Source organism: Corythoichthys intestinalis, chromosome 4, assembly GCF_030265065.1.
Source record: "Corythoichthys intestinalis isolate RoL2023-P3 chromosome 4, ASM3026506v1, whole genome shotgun sequence".
Classification (NCBI taxonomy): domain Eukaryota; kingdom Metazoa; phylum Chordata; class Actinopteri; order Syngnathiformes; family Syngnathidae; genus Corythoichthys; species Corythoichthys intestinalis.
Genome location: NC_080398.1, coordinates 46,589,384 through 46,606,507, shown reverse-complemented (window position 1 = coordinate 46,606,507; position 17,124 = coordinate 46,589,384). Strand labels below are relative to the sequence as shown.

Here is a 17,124-nt window from a genome sequence, read left to right as displayed (position 1 = left end):
ATACATATAAAGTGATCCCTTGTTTTTCACGGTTCATGGGACCGCCCCCCGCTGCGAAAATCAAAAATCTGCGAAGCAGAGGCGGAGTTTATTTACATTAAAAACAAAATAACAAAAACAAAACACCCATTTTTAAAAAACTTTTTTGGGGGTGTGTTTAATGTATTTATTCAGATTTAACAACATTGGAAAGATTTAAAAGATGTTTTTCCCCTTTTCCCCCAAAGTAAAATTAAAAAAAAAATAAAAAATAAAAAAAAAAATAAAAAAAAAAAAAAAAAACAAGCAAAAAAAAAGTGCTTTTTAAGCACTGCATATGTAATAGTCATGATATAAATGAGATATTTACAAAAGAAAACAATATTTGTACATGTTTACAGGCATATATCTTAACATTTTTAAATAAAATACTGTATATATATATATATATGTGTGTGTGTGTGTGTGTTTGTATATATACATATTTTATTAATTGGGAAAAAAAATCTGCAATGGACTGAGGGCGTGAAGTTTGATGTGCGAAGTAGCGAGGGATCACTGTACTCACATACATGCATTCAGAATCCTACTTGGTCACCAGTAGTGAATTTCCATTACAAAGTGAAAAGAAACCAAAAAGAAAACCAACTTAAAAGTCAACCACACCACACCTCAGACATGACTGCACATTCCTCATGCAAAGTAGTGTCAGCCATGCAGCGCACACGTGTTTAGATGGCATGTATTGTTCCGGCAGCAAACAGTAGCATTAGTGTGCATATGGACTGGCAATGTCAGCAACGGGTGGAGATGTCGTTTGGTTGCCAAAGAATGATCGTTATAATATGTTATTACAGCATAATGTGTGTTTTGTTTAATAAAGCAAACATTTTTTGTCTTTTTTAGTCAGGAGAGGCACAGCCCTCGTCCTCCACCCTCACAGGCCCTCAAGCAAGGGGCCTAGCTGCAAACACGTGATCCTTCATGCTGCGGGTTGCATTTCAGCAGGATGAGGGTACCTGATAACTATCCATATCGTCTTGCACCTCTCTCTGGCAGGAGAGAACACACTCTGTCAGATGTTTGTAGGTGTGTATGTGTATGTGTGGAAGGGACAGCTGTCAGCTCAGACATTTTACAGCTCATGCAACTTTCAATACAAAAAAAAGAAATATATATATCTGGCGGAAAACACAGACAAGGCTGAAAAAGCTGTTTCTGCACTTGCACCGCTCTTTAAAATAAACTGCTGTATTTTAAGCCAAAAGAAGTTTTGTGTTTGATAGAATAATATGTGTATATGCTGCCATAGCAGTTTCATGGTGCATTAAGTCCCCGAACTATTTTTGTCCGTTTTACCCTGGAGATCCCCCGTTTACAGTCAACCCCCTTTTGTTTCAACCGCAACTGCTTTTGTTTCAACCCAGCAATAAAAAGAAGGTAAGTAATTATGTTTATTATTCAAAATGTCGACCATTTTTAGCTTAGAATCATTAATTTATTTTTAATATTTAGATTAAAAAAAACTTTATAAAATTATTCACGCACATATTTTAAACTTTTAAACAAATTACGTCACAATGAAAAAATGAGGTCACGAATATCTAACTCATAACTATTGCGTAAATTTTTTTTTTTTTTTTATTACTGTCACATTTTCCCCGATATTTTAGATGATAAATAATCGATCCAAACAAAGAAAAAAAAAAAGTTTAAAAAAGTAAATATTTGAGAAAGAAAATCTGGACCACTCCTTGATGTCTGATTTCCTTGATCTCGGCATTGCGACCCTTGTTATATGACCGTGTTTTACCCATAAAATCCCCCAAAAGTCTGACTGTTGCCATTCACAGCTGTGTCTTGACACTCGGTGAGACATGCTACACTGAGTTTTTGGATCGAAAGGTCAGTACGCGATAATATCTCGTTAAAATTATGGTGTTTTTAATTATGCCCACTCATACTCTCACCTCCAGTTTGGGTTAAGGGGGTTTAAAAAACTTTTTTTTAAATTATTTTTTTAAATGCCCTCCAGTTCTGAATTTTTCTTCCCCCCAAATTTGAGATTTTAAGCTTTCCAGTGATGTATAAAACATGCATATAGAACAATTTTGAAATTTGGCCAAATTGGGGGTCTCAGAGCGGAAATTCAAATCACCTGAGTGTTTTCCACCATATACGTTTACACAGGTGTAGTGTATTTTAAAGTTTTAAAACTATGTATCAGTTGGGTAGTTGTTTTACCAAAACTTTTTATAACATAAACAAAATGAAAAACTTAAAAAAAAAAAAAAAAAAAAAAACTTCAGGTAAGGATTTTTGCTTAGACATGTATGCTAACACTATGTAAGTACTGTGTATCTGGCCAGTCCTTTTTAACAATAAATTAATTAAGAATTATAGTTGTCTGCTACTGATTTGTCATTTAACTTGGCTATAGGATACACTATTGGAAATACAATACATAAGCACAGCTTCACCTTAAAATAATACCACATTCTCAACTGTACAGAATAAACTCACAATTTAAAAGATACTGAATACCCTCTTGAAACTTTGAATGAGGGTATTCCATGTATTTTGTTCATAACAAAGCTTTTAAGTGATCTTCACTAGCAATGAAATGTGTCTCTCACTTTGCTACCTACACATCTTTTTACACAAAACAAAATAACATCTTCAAGACTCATTTTGGGTCAGCATATTATAGTTAGATTGTATTTTTCTGGTGTGAAATCATCAATCACTTTTTTCCCAAAAAGTGTTTTTGAACTCTTAATTGCTAAGATATATACAGTACCTCGGTGTAATATTTGTGTCCAGCAAAAATGTTTTACACACCTGGTAAGTGTCAAGAGGTCTCTGCAATTTGGACGAGCGCAGTGTCACACAACCAATGGAGACAGACAGCATGGCCTCCGCCAGCAGAGGTAGCGTGCCTGAGTTTTGCACCGGCTTCACGCTGAGATGCAGCCTTCTAGAGTGGCCCTGCTTGGACAGATCAGCTTCAATGTGGTGCTTCTGGCACAATTTTTTAATGTTTCTTTTTCAATCTTTTATTTTTACATCGTTACATCATTCATAATGTTTTCTGTTTTTCCTCGGACCTGCCGCAGTTGAAAGATTCCTCCCGTGGTGATGTCTTTTCCAGGTTGCAGCTCCACAGCGGCGTACTCTCCCTGTTCATTGAGCTCTTGGATGGAGACCCACAGCTCGATCCTGCGAGACACCTCACTCCACCTTTTGTGGAAAGTGCATCAAAGTTAGGGAAGTGTACCTTCCGTGTTTATCCATCAGCGTGAACACAACTTGTACCGGTCTCGGAGCGTCTGAGTCTTGGCTTCCAGTGCATCTAACTCCCATGGAGAACGTCCATTTCCAGCACAGCAATGGCCCCATACCTCAATTGCCAACGCTCCATCTGATATAAACTCCAGAAAATCATCTGTCACATGTACAACATAGTCCTGAAAAACAACCACAGTTTGTTGAAGTCAGATACAGTGTTCGTGCTACTAGCTTAAAGCAATGGGCGACCTCTGCCGAGGCTTCAACATTGAGTAAATAAGTGCAAAATTCTTAGTGGAGGTAAAACTTAAAGAAACACAAAAAAGAGGTCTGTCTCACCTTGCAGTGGTCAAACTGAACAGTGAATTGTGCATCTGGGCTACGGGGAGAAGGTCTATCTGGGCTCACCATTGGCGGAGCCACTGTGGGTTCACCATGTTCCCAGAAGGTATACTGACAGAAAACGAAGTTGGACAGGTTGAGGGGTAGACCCGTTGCCTCTCTGATGCGAACCTGCAAAAGGGAAAACATCTGTGAAGCGAACCTATAAATGGGAAAACAAATGTGGTATACAGAACAGGTCTCAAACTGGCAGCCTGGGGGATAGATGCAGCCAGCTTCATCATTTTGTGTGAACAACGAAAGTAAATCACGTGCATCAACTTTGTTTATCAGTAAAATAAAATTAATAAAATATTTCAGGGGCTCTATAAATCAGATATTGTCTGTTTTCTCATTTTTTCAACATTTTTTTTACTGTTACTTTTGTCAAAAATAAAAGTAAATACTGTATATGGTGGAAAACACAGACAAGGCTGATAAAGCATTTTCTGCTCTGGCACCCCTCTTTAACAGAAACTGCTGTATTTTAAGCCAAAAGAACTATTGTGTTTGATAAAGCAATATGTTTAATAGTATATGCTGCCATAGCAGTTTCATGGCGCATTAAGCCCCCAACCTATTTTTAAGTTGTCTGTTTTGCCCTGGAGACCCCCGTTTACAGGCAATGCGCAACCGCTTTTGTTTCAACCCAGCCATAAAAAGAAGGTAAGTAATTATATTTATTATTTGAAATGTCTATCATTTTTAGCTTAGAATCATTTATTGGTGTCTAATATTTAGTTAGTTAAAAAAACAAACACTTTATAAAATTATTCATTTGCATATTTTAAACTTTTAAATAAATTACGTCACAAAGAGAAAACTAGTGTCTGTAAATAGGTCGCATATATCTACCTCATAACTATCGCTTAATTGTATTTTTTTTTGTTACTGTCGCATTTTCCCCGATAGTTTAGATGATAAATATTCAGTCCATACAAACAAAACAAAAAAACGTTTAAAAGGGTAAATATTTGAAAACGAAAATCTCAACCACTCCATGATGTCTGCAATTTCTGCATTGCGACCCTTGATATATTACCGTGTTTCACCCATAAAATCCCCAAAAAGTCCGGCTGTGGCCATTCACAGCTGTGTCTTGACACTCGGTGAGACATGCTACACGGAGTTTTTGGATCGAAACAAGGTAAGTATACGACAATATCTCGTTAAAATCATGGTGTCTTTAATTATGCTCTCTAATGCTCTCACCTAGAGTTAGGGTTTAGTAAAGTACTTGTTTTTTTTTTTTAAATGCCCTCCTGTTCAAAATGTTTCTCCATCCAGAAAATTGAGATTTTACGCTTTCCAATGATGTATCACACATGCATAAAGGACAATTTTGAAATTTGGCCAAATTTGGGGTCTCAGAGCAGAACTTCAAGTCACCTGAGTGTTTTTTCGCTATATATATATTTTTTTTTTACTTTTTGTCTTTTATTTTAAAAATAAATACAAAAAACAATATTTACTGTTTTCCCCCTTAGTTTTTCCTAAAAATGAACACGAGTAAAATATAAAAATAGGAGAAAGAGCCTCAAAAAAGATATTTTGAACATTATTAAAGCCAACGATATTCATAAATAATTAGACTATCAAAATAGTCGGACATTCATTTAGTAACTGATTACTTGTGGGTTTGTCGATTAATCATAGCCGCACTAGTTTCACTGTCATTGATCGTGCTAGACGTCCAATCCATTTTTACTAGGGGAGTGAATGAATGAATGTTCATTTGTCTCTCCCAGTCAAAATTCATTGGATATCCAATTCATTGGATATCCAGTGCCGTCAATGGCAGCAATGAGTGAAATATTTATATGGGTCGGCTGACATTAAGGCCCTCTGAAAGAAACCATAGCTGCGATGTGGCATTTAACAAAGATGAGTGTGACACCCCTGGTATACAGCATGAAGCCTTGTTACTTAAGTACCGTGGTACCTCGACTTATTAACTCTTACCCCAATTTAGTCGTACAGTGGTTCCGTACCAGTGACCCAATTTCCATGTTTTTTTAGATTTGATGCAAGCTGTACAATAGTAGAATTTTGAGGACTTGGGAGCAGAAATTTGAGATACGAGCACTGTATAGACGTGGTGAACTTATTTCGACTCACAACAAACAGCTGTTCAGCTCCTGAAAATATTTTTACATATCGTGTTTTTGATGAAAAAGAGTATGTCTGTATTACAAAAAAATCTTTAATAAGAGAGAAGTTAAAGAAATTATAAAGTATTATTACTGTAAGTGGAACATGTACGTTGTATAGAGTCCAACAGCCATATTGTTTTCTGTGTGCCTTTAAGTGAAGTGGCCTATTCAGTGTAAGAAATTAGCACCATTTTGAATATGTGGGTCTGGCTGCTTGTCCCATTCAATAAATACCTCAAAGTGCATCACATCTATAATTGGCAGCATATTTGAAGCTTGCTGGTGACTCATACTTTGTATTAAAATGATTAAAAAAAAACATCAAGCGACTGTTGGTAAAAAACTTATAAATCAAGCTACCAATATAAGTATTTTAGTCATGACTTATGTGGTTTGTTCTCAAAAGAAGTGTTTTTTACCCTGATAATGAGCCTCTTGGCCATGTGGACAATTTCTCCATTGGTGTCCATGACTTCATAGCAGCTACTCTCACTGGAGTTCTCAGAGGAGTCATCTCCACCACTAAGGCGCTCGGGCATGGCACCGCTGACCCGCATCAGTTCCACGTGCAGCCTTCCAGCTAACTGTGTGTAAAAAGACACAATCAACCTATCGGCTTAAAAAAAACAAAACAACATCAAATAGATGTTTTCATAGGGCCGTTAAGACATTTCGCGTTGCACTTGTCTTGTTTTTGGTGTTGCTAGCTAAATTCTGCTAAGAGTAGTGTAAAAAAGGCTAATACCGCTGCTGTACGCTTACCTCCCCCTGTTGGCTGATAATTGGAATGGCATATTGCAGTTTGATGTCATGGAAAAGGCACTCCAGAAAAATGTTAGCCACTCCTATTAAGTTGTGGTTCTCTTGCGCCTCATAAAATGGGTCACATTGTTTACCATTTGACTTGCTGAACTGTAAATGCACACAAAAAACACATGAATTAATGAGGATTTATGTTTCTCCTTCTTCAGTTTTCTGTTCCTTACCACTTCCTCTGAGCCTTCCCTCCAGTCCCTGTAGTTGTCTCTCATGTCCACCAGCTTGTTCTCCAGTTTTTCAATAGTCCACACCTGAGTTCCCCTTCCTTTCCTGCGCACCTGGATGGCTGGCTCACTAACAATGGCGCCACGCTGTATTGGGAAAAAACACATTAGGTAAGCTTGAGCAAGTGGAACAGTTAGAATGATTGATTTGCAGCGGCTCAGTCGGTTGACCTTGCGGTTGGCGCTAAGGTTGGCTGCAGGGATCTGAAGCGTAACCTGATAGTCGGTCAGTTTGCTCATCTCCTCTGCCAAAAAGTTGGCCTCTCGCACCAGAGTGTTGGCTTTCAGGACCTGTTCCCTGAGCCGAGAAAGACTCTGTCTGAATAGTTCATCCCTGACGCACACACAAAAGGGAAAAGATCATTAATTTAAGAGAAAGAAGAAAGGTTAACTGTCCAGTACTACCAAAAGGAATACGAGGAGGTTTCAAGTATGTATGCTTCCTTAGCACAGTTGAACAATAAGTTGAACACTTAAAAAAATGAGGAAACTTTCTTTTTAATCATTTGATATTTTTCAGTACAGCTCTTAATATTGAGCAACTCTTTCTATCCTTTTACTATCACTATTCAAATCCCTTATCATGAAATGATAAAGGACCAAAAAGAATGCATAATTAACATCGTAAAATAAATCAGCATTATTATTGTTAACTCATTCACTGCTAGGTCAAGCATAGTTATAGTATTCAAGGTGTATGTGTTGAGGTAGTTTGCAAAAAAAAAAAAAAACGAAAATTTGTATTGAAAGTCATTGGCTGCCACTGACGGTGATAGATATCCAATCTATTTGACTAGGAGTGGTTGACAGCAAACGATCGCAAGATTTGAAACGGATTAAACGTCAATTGCAGTCAAGCACAGCCAAAGATTTAAAATACCTTTAGGATTACAACATTAGGGCTGTGGAGTTTAGATTAGGTTAGGTTTATATGGGGTCTGTTAATTATGACCAGTGTTGTTAATCTTACTTTTAAAAAGTAATTAATTACAGCTACAAATTACTTCTCCCAAAAAGTAATTGCGTTAGTCCCTCAGTTACCTGAATGTAAGAGTAATTAGTTACTTGGCAAAGTAACTGGTGATAATTTTCATGTTTTTTTTTTCCCTAAAAAAAAAAAAAAAAAAAAAAAAAAAGGTCACACAATGTGAAGTTTAAAGGGTTTTTGGGGACAACTGGCCCTAGCCCAATTCTTTACCCTAAACTTAACTAGACACAGGGGTATTGTGGATATTGCGTTAACTAGATAGTAACCTTTGCTGTGTGTGGAAGTCATTTAATGTTGGGAATAAACCGTAAAAGTTGTTAAAATTGCTCGCGTTATTGCATTAGTTCCCTTCGGTCTACTTTTAACATGTGTAAGTTTTAAAACTGTTTCATCATTTAAAGATAGATTTAAGTCAAGATTTTGCCGATTTAGGAGCATTTTAGATAAAAAGTTACTTAGGTTCGCTAGGAAGGTTCTCTACAACAGAGCCTTCCTGAGAAGTCTACTGCTTTAAGATGGCGGCTGTTTACTAACGCATTTAGTTCTTTATTATACATGTTGCTAATGCAGCCGTGTCTGTGATTTCCATCTAGTTCTGTATATATGTGATATCTACTGAAGCCTCATGTGGGCGTAGTTTGTAGGCTATCGGCTACAGTCAGGTATTATTGGCGCCACCTAGCATAGTAGCATCGCGTTTGCAACGGCGTCACCCTCCCTTGCCTCCTCCGCACTCCTGCTCTGCTCTCTCGTCTCCGTGAGTCCGTCTTTCACAGACTTTTCTCGCGTCAGTCAACCAACATAGTAACGCACGCAGATGAGAAAAGTCATTAATTAGATTACTCACTACTGAAGAAAATAACGCCGTTAGTAACGGCGTTATATTCTAGCACCGTTATTAACAACGCTGATTATGACTACCATTGATTTTGTGGTTTGTTTATTACCACAGTGAGAAGCAGAAGACTGTATGCCTGCAATCATTATTACATTATACTGTAGGCCTGAACGATATTAAAAAACAATCATTGCGATTTTTGGAGGGTTTGAGATATTATATTGCGATATTAAACCTAGAATAAATTTCACCAGATAACTTGAATAGCTCTGTTTGGGATAGTCCTGAACGATATTAGCAAAAATTTAACATTGCCATATACATATATTGCCATGGCTCCACACAAACTTTTTTCTTAAGGTGCACCACCACAAAATTTTGACGCTCACGCTGCCGAGAACAGCCTCTCACTTACACAATGAATGACTGGCACAGCACACTTCAGACTGGGCTGCAAGTTTAACGATGATTACCACATTTCTGCCTTTGATCAAAGAATTACCGAGGTTTCTCAGGCCAGATCAAAGCAACAAACCTGTCAATCATCGCTAACGCTAAGTACCACAAGCCAACTGCACTGGTGACCAAGAAAGGTTTGGTCGCACTACCTAGCATGAGTTAGGGTGAGAGCCTGTGGCGCTGTACGAGCATGAAGCAGAAAAACATGAATATATTTTTGTAATTAAAAACCCGATCCTCTGAAAAAAATGACCCGATCAGCCCGATTTTCGATCATGTGATCGGATCCAGGATCTGCACACTTCCTGCTTTTCTGAAGTACAACAAAAGTTTCCATGTTAAAAAAAACTATTGCACATTCTGCAATGTGACAATTGCGTATGCGCACAATGCGATGGCGATGTTCAAACGATATATTGAGCAGGCCTATAATTTAGGGTACTTTTAACTTTTGCTCAGTGTCAGGACCAGGCACTGTGTTACATGATGCCAGTGAAGTATTGGCAGTAGCTACATTTTGAATCATTGAGTAAGTCAAGCGAAAGTTTCGCAAGTAGAATGCACTTTTCTGCTTGAAAGTGTCTGTCTTTCAGTGCTGACTTAATGGAAATTGGTAAATCCGACCATGGCCAATACCAATAGAGACACAATGTAAGACTAAAGCAACTACTGTATATTTAAAGTACCGTATTTTTCTGACTATAAGTCGCACCTGAGTATAAGTCGCACCAGCCATAAAATGCCCAACGAAGAGGAAAAAAATCATATATAAATTGCTCTGGAGTATAAGTCGCATTTTTGGGGGAAATTTACTTCATAAAATCCAACGCATAGAACAGATATGTCATTTTGAAAGGCAATTTAAAATGAAAATATAATAGAGAACAACATGCTGAATGATAGTGATGATGTATGATAATGTTACATGATGCATAAACAACGAAATGCGAACGTGGCTGGTATGTTAATGTAACATACCTATTAAGACTTATTCAGATAACAATAACGAAAATGCTAACAAGTTTACCAAACCATCAGTGTCACTCCAAAACACCAAAATAACATGTGAAATGATATAATAATGTGTCAATAATTTCACACATAAGTCGCTCCAGAGTTTAAGTCGCACCCCCAGCCAAACAATGAAAAAAAAACTGCAACTTATAGTCCGAAAAATACGATAACTGTTTTTAAAACTAGATAAATAACATTTAGTACAAGTGGTTGTGCCTGAAAACTGCTGTGTGGATTGTCAGTGTGACCTCGAAAAAGCAATAGCTGACCAAAACTAGCTAAAGCACAGGACAAAGAGAAGCAAAATAAGAGCGGTGAGATTGGGAAACTTGGAATTTCCTCTGGGCACAGAAGGAGGCTTGAAGATTAAATCAAAGTCACATTCAGTAGAATGCTATATGGTAGCAAGGTTTCATTTAGTGGTTTGACCCAACCAGAACCTTGAACTTGACCCAGAGCCTCACTTCACTGCAACTTTTCAGATGCGGTGATCTTCACTTCATGAAGGAGCTGTAATTTTATATTACTCACTATCGTAAACACTGTCTTGCAGTATCTCATCTTAATTTGGTAAAGGAACCTCTCATTTACGGACTGCATGGGGAAAAAACAGTGGAATGGAAACTTACTGTCCTATATGGCGATGAAAAAAAGCTATGCAGTCTATATTGAAGTGATGATGAATAGGTAATAATTGATCAAAACTAATAATGTACAAGTATACAATGTATGTTCATGTTTCTGCGTCAGTGTCCCACCAACCGTTCCTCAGTCCAAAGTCGCAGCTTGCTGTGTGGTGTGTTTGTCTGGAACGTGAGGCGGTCACTGCTGCTGCGGTGGTGCTGTTGGGTTTTCTCTGGGGAAAGTTGTTGCCGAAGCGATTCGAGCTCCCGCTCGTACATCATCCTCTGCTCCTCCAGAGCCGTGCGCTTCTCCTCCAGGTATTGCTTTTCTAAAACTTGTACCACATTCTGCATGGGGTCTAGTAACACACACGCAGGTGTATTAGAATGTATACAGAACAGGACTGTTGTCATTAACCTACAGAAATGTATTTTTAAAAAATAAAATGTACTGTCATTGCGGTCATAAAGCTAAACATATTTGGGTAGTATACGAAATCTTCCTGATTGAGCCTGACAATTCTCTCTGTCCTTTCTCATCTCTGAGCCCATTGCCAAGGAAATAACAAAGGGACTCAAATGCAAATTAACATTCTGGCTTCGCAAAGGCAAAATGTGATTTAAGCTTCTGCACCAGTTAGCCAGATAATATTTTAGTGAAGTTTTACGGCTATTTTATTCTGGGCTTGGTGGCAAAAATGTGTTCCACAAATTCCTTCTCGCAACAAGTGGCAGCCAACTCTAATACAAGTTGATCACATCAACTTTTAGAAATGTCGCTATCAATAACTTCATGAATCATTCATGACAAAATACTAAATAATACCGGTAATATGAAAAACTTGGTCATTTTTACAATAGTGCAGTTTTTTGGTAGTATCTCAGTTCCAGAAGAGACATCTTTTTCATGTTGTCAAGAAAAACAACAAATGAACAATTTCAGCAATTCTGTTGACTTATGTTGTGTTTTGTGGCCTTTTTGTTGTCTTTTTGCAAGTGGTAGCTAGCTGTAACTCTTGCACCAGCAAACCTTTCATTTGGTGGCTACAAATCAATGGTAAGATAATACAGAAAACTTAAAAGTTGGCACAGAGCTAATGAAAAATATTTTACAGTTCTAAAAAAATATGATAAGGTTGGAATCTCTGGAACAAAAGAAGAGAACAAGGTCCCCAATGGCTGACTATGGAAATTTACTGTATGCGGAGAGTCCCACAGATCAGGCTAAGAGAGAACTGTCATGATTACCATTGTTTCCCAGAGTCTTCATTATAACCTCCATCTGGGCAAACTCATAGCTGTAGTCCTGCTCTGAAGATGCCTCACTGGCAGTCTCCACGTCCACCTCAATAAAGCTTTCCCTGGGGGAGGCTCTCTCCAGCTCCTTCAAACGGTCCCGCCGCTTACGTTTTGGCAAATTGATCCTGCAACAGAGTAGATTTTTCAGATTTATCACTCGCATAAGTTTTAAGTCAAAGTCTGGCACACCTAAAAAAGTGGTTGTTGCCCCATAAGATACGGTCTCCATGCCAGAGATGCACCAAAGAATCGATCATTGTTCCATTCACACAGGTCCTGCAGAAAGGATTTTAAAAAGGATCGTTATTCCCAGAGACATACTGTTTGTGTCAATAATCCATTTGTCTTTGGAGGGGAAACAAGCTTGTGATATCAATGCAGAGCGCTGAGATTCCTCAGCAATGAGCTCATTTAAACTCCAGTGGACAAAGCAGTAGTAGTTTTACTGCAGCTCACCGGGCAGTCCCCACGGGCATCAAAGTGACATCACCGTCCGGGCATAGCTCCAGCACACAGTGCAGCGGCTGGATACCGATTCCAAACAGCTGGATGTCCTGGGAAGTGTCAGCACCGACATGCGTGCGCTCCTACACACAGGTGGAAGACATATTAAGCAGACGATAACAACAGGCCTGACAGGAATTATATTCTTATCCACATGTTTGACCTAATTTGTTGTGACAAAATGGGGAAACTACACAGTGAATGCAAAAAGAAAGAAAAACTAGGTAAAATAAGGCCAGGGTGGGGAAAAAAGCGCTGCTCTCTCTCTCTGCGTGAGTGGGCACTGTTAGACAAACATCTCCATTTTCAAAGAATGTCCAACCCTGGACAAACTAACCCTTTTCATATTACTGTGGTCATTCCACACTGAAACGGCAGGCCCAGCTTACAGAACCCAGACAAAGGCCTGTTGTTCTGTATGCAGCACATGTCGCTTCCTCACCGCCTACAGGTCCGCCTTGCAGGTCGGTTCTGTCTTTTTGAGTCACACGGGAAAATAGAAATGTCTGTTTTGCTGACAATACCTAAATATGCTGAAAATAAGGTTCCATAACTTTAAGGTGTTTCTGACTTTTGGCAGCTGCTAGTGGAAAAAATGACTTCACCTGTGAACTAAAGTCATACACAGATGGGCCGAAATTTTCTACAAATTACAATACATAAAAATTCAGCTTTTTAATGCATACTTTACAGAATATAGGAACGATTGGCACCAATTTCACTAATGTACAGTTAGGGATGGGAATTGATAGGATTTTTACGATTCCGATTCCATTATCGATATTGCTTAACGATTCGATTCTTTATCGATTCCCTTATCGATTCTAATTTGGGGAAAAAGAAGAACAAACGTTTTGATTGGCATCGAGTTTGTTTAATCAGAAGTCACATTCTTACAAACTCACAACGAGATCAAAAGAGGCCCAAAGCCTCAATGTTAACTGTGGCAATAAGTGGCAAATACACAAGAATGTGTAACATTTTACTGAAACATTTATCTAATAGAAATCAAAAATATTGGTATATATTGGCAGATAGGTTTTTGTTCTGCCTTTGGCAATATGTGTTAAAGCAGGGGTCCCCAAACGTTTTCCTGTGAGGGCCACATAACTTTTCCCTTCTCTGATGAGGGGCCGGGGTCAGTTTGTAACAGAAAAAGAGTGACGATTGCAGAAGTGCATAAATGTAAAAACTTATTGTTTTTCAAATAGCCACAATCAAATAACCCTTTCTGGATTCTTTATAATAATAATAAAAATAATAATAATAATTAATAATAAAAACACTATTAATTAAATAGATAATAACCAAATAACCCTCTCTGAATTCTTCAAGGAAAAGGCCAGAAAATAAATAACACGATTGAGAAAAAAAAAAAAATCAAAATGGCCGGACCAAATGTGGAGGCGGGCCGTATTTGGGCCGCGGGCCGCAGTTTGGGGACCCCTGGGTTAACGTGTATTATTTTACCATTACATTGAATTGCATGCCTTTTAGTTTTTGTGGCGCTTACACGCTCAAGTGGGGGCGCCCTTGCGCTTCCTCACTTGAAGAAGAACGCGCTCACGTGAAGAAGAGCGCGCTTACACCCAAAGAAGAAATGCCGCATCCAAGTGAGTGGGCGAGTTAGTGAGAGAGGGAAACACTTCTACGAGCCAACGTTCTTTGTTAATGTTAATATCTACAGAGGCAACGCCTGTATGTATCATCTTTTGTGTTGTTGTTGTTGTGTTTCCACTCGCGATCGGACACTTAAATCCAGTTGTGTAGTGGTTTGAACGATGTGCTAATGCTAGCGTACGAATGCTAACCATACTGTTATTAGCAGCTCATCATCGCTGATTTACGTTGATGCAAACCTGTTTGTTATTGGGGACGAAATTGATTTGTTTCATTTCTATTCTTAGTTTCACTCTTCAAGTGATGGTTGAATAAAGTCAGCAAATCCCCACCTTGCAATGACTGCAAGTCGCTTTGTTGTAATTTTTCCTCGTGAAGTGAAGACACACTTTCGAGCGTTTGAACCTACGTGCTGTCATTGTTATGTTTATGGCTGCAATGCTCGTGCTTACCCGTCGTAACCTTTCATTTTCACACTCTTTCCTGGTGAAGTGTAGTCAAACTTTGGAGCGAATGGTTCTTGGCGCCGTGCTAGTTTGATGCGTCTGGACAACAAGACACGTCACGACGCAATACGCGTCTTTAGGAATCGTTAAAGGGATCGTTAAGGCTTTTTCATTGTGATGTCGAGGCCTCGAAACACTCGGAACCGGTTCCGAATTGGAATCGGATTTCGATGCCCATCCCTATGTACAGTGGTACCTCTACTTACAAATGTCCCTACAAATGTAATTTTCAGGTTACGACACGCCTCAATGGGAAAATATTGCCTCTTACTAAGACATTTCAGGTTATGAGAGGCAAAATACTAAAAATACTGTAAACGATATGTATGTACTTCCTGCTTTCTGTTTATATATGTTGCGCCATAAAGATCTTGCTGCCCTATTGGTCATAATCTTTCCCATCATTCTTCAGTAATGCGATTCTGCGCTCCTATTGGCCTATTGTTGATCACGTTTCAATTTGGATGTGTCGCAATATGAGGTGCACAGGCGTGAAAGTGTTGTTGTAATAGTGGGTCGACGTCTCCACCAAAAAGAGCACAAGTCTGCTCGCGTTTTTGTCTCACAAAGAGTGAGATAGGCGATGGGCACGATCGATCTCGTGAGAGAAGACATTGCGTCACTCGAAAAGTAAGATTCCCCCCCCCCTTTTTTCCTTTGCATTATGTTCTATTATCTACTTCATTACAGGTATAATCGGTTAGGTTAGGTATATGGAATGATTTAAATGTGTTTGGTTGTTGTTTTAATCCGGTTTTATCCCGATTATAAAATTTAATGTGGCGTTTCAGTAGTGGTTGGAACGGATTAGGGCATTTACATGGAAAATAAGTCTCTACTTAAGAAATTTTCGGGTTACGAGACTACTTCAGGAACCAATTAATGTTGTAAGTAGCGGTACCGCTGCATGTGAAACCAAACGAGAGAAAGTAATTGTAGCGCTTCACTCCATCATTTACAAATACAACCAATGTGAGTTAATTTCTGCAAATCATTCATATTGTAATCTCAATTACCTTTTCAAAGCATATTAAACCCATTCATCCATTATCTAAACGACTTGCCATCAATAGGTTATTGGGGAAACTATATATGGCCTATCACTGTTGACTTTGGCTATGATGCGGTGTACTGTACACCCAACCAATCGCAGGACAAATTTTGACAACAGCAGTAGCTGCCAACATGTTAAATGTTCCACTTTATTAAGCTCCTAACACATCCCAGACCATTAAGTCACATCAGTGACAGAAGGAGTGAAGGAGAAAAGGAAGGTGTGAAAGAGCAAAGGAGGGAGTGAAGAAGCTCAGGGAAGAAGGAAGCGCCTGTTAGAACTCAGACTGGCAATCATAAACTTTAACGATGGCAACCATTACTTCTACGTAACTTTCAGTGATGTAATGGATGACAGTGGATGATTAAAACAAGCCCCGATTTTGTAGAATTTAATACCTACATTTCACAAGGCTATTTATTGTTTGGACACCTTGCATGTGATCAGTGGAAAGAGAATTACAGAGGTCATGCAGTGTTACTGAAGCCGAGTGCTGTTATATATTTTATAATCAAGAGGGTAAGCAAGCAAATGGTACATAATACAAAAATATTATCTGCACAACTAATACTAAATGCATTCATTTGTTTGATTTGATTTATGGTCTAACATTCACTTTACACCAAAAAAATAAATTGCAATCTGATGATACCCACTTCAGTTCCATACAAACTGATTGGAATCAAAGCAAGGACACTTAAATACAACTTAAAACCACACTGTCAAATTATTACCTTTAAATAGTAAACAAGCAGCTCGTTTAAGGCAGGATCGGCATTCAGATTGACGAGGAAACACTTGTCTTCACCCACTTTAATCCCAGATGTTTCCAGAGAGATGCCCATGCTCTCCAGCTGCTTCTGCCGCTCCTGTAAACACGGTAGCCCACTTATGCAAGATGATAGCGGTTATAATCAATGAATAATTATGAGATGACATATTTACACACTGTGGCAATCTCCTCGGTCTTCCTTAACTTTTCTTCCCAAGTGACAGTCATCTCCATGATGAGTTTCTCGGATTCATGTAGCTTCTCCTTAAGCTCAGGAGCCTTCAAAGACTTTAGAGCAGATCAAAATTACATCAAGGGCATGGAAAAGTGGAAATAAAGGCCTTGTGTTATGTACAAAGTCTCACCTCAGCTTGAGATAGCTGAACTTTAAGCTTCTCCACCTCCTCCCGGAGTTCTCGGATGATGCGAGCGTTTGGATCTTCGTTTACAACGGCGTGGTTGACAATCCTCTTTGCTCGATCGGCGTAACGCAGAGTGGAAAGAGTTTCTTCATAGTTGTCTGCTGCAGGACTCACTGTTGCTATCATAGCAGTCTTGCTGTTTCCACCAAGGTTGTCCTAAAGAGAAGAAATGTCAATGTTT

At 38.7% G+C, this 17,124-nt stretch overlaps 1 protein-coding gene across 6 annotated transcripts in view; it reads right to left on the bottom strand.

Moving 5' to 3' along the window:
• The window catches only part of kif13a (kinesin family member 13A), an 80,117-nt gene that overhangs the window by 21,892 nt on the left and 41,101 nt on the right, over window positions 1-17,124 (bottom strand). For 4 of the 6 annotated variants that reach the window (XM_057834039.1, XM_057834043.1, XM_057834041.1 and 1 more), the window contains exons 11-26: window positions 16,887-17,099; window positions 16,699-16,809; window positions 16,484-16,618; window positions 12,522-12,652; window positions 12,255-12,341; window positions 12,015-12,190; window positions 10,906-11,125; window positions 7,016-7,178; window positions 6,788-6,931; window positions 6,564-6,713; window positions 6,221-6,385; window positions 3,607-3,780; window positions 3,295-3,446; window positions 3,087-3,219; window positions 2,821-2,967; window positions 999-1,031 (exon numbers count right to left, since the gene is read on the bottom strand). In XM_057834039.1, coding sequence (XP_057690022.1) covers window positions 999-1,031; window positions 2,821-2,967; window positions 3,087-3,219; window positions 3,295-3,446; window positions 3,607-3,780; window positions 6,221-6,385; window positions 6,564-6,713; window positions 6,788-6,931; window positions 7,016-7,178; window positions 10,906-11,125; window positions 12,015-12,190; window positions 12,255-12,341; window positions 12,522-12,652; window positions 16,484-16,618; window positions 16,699-16,809; window positions 16,887-17,099 — 2,334 coding nt within the window. The remainder of the gene's footprint in view (window positions 1-998; window positions 1,032-2,820; window positions 2,968-3,086; window positions 3,220-3,294; window positions 3,447-3,606; window positions 3,781-6,220; window positions 6,386-6,563; window positions 6,714-6,787; window positions 6,932-7,015; window positions 7,179-10,905; window positions 11,126-12,014; window positions 12,191-12,254; window positions 12,342-12,521; window positions 12,653-16,483; window positions 16,619-16,698; window positions 16,810-16,886; window positions 17,100-17,124) is intronic. The other 2 variants (XM_057834042.1, XM_057834044.1) reach the window with 1 other exon arrangement.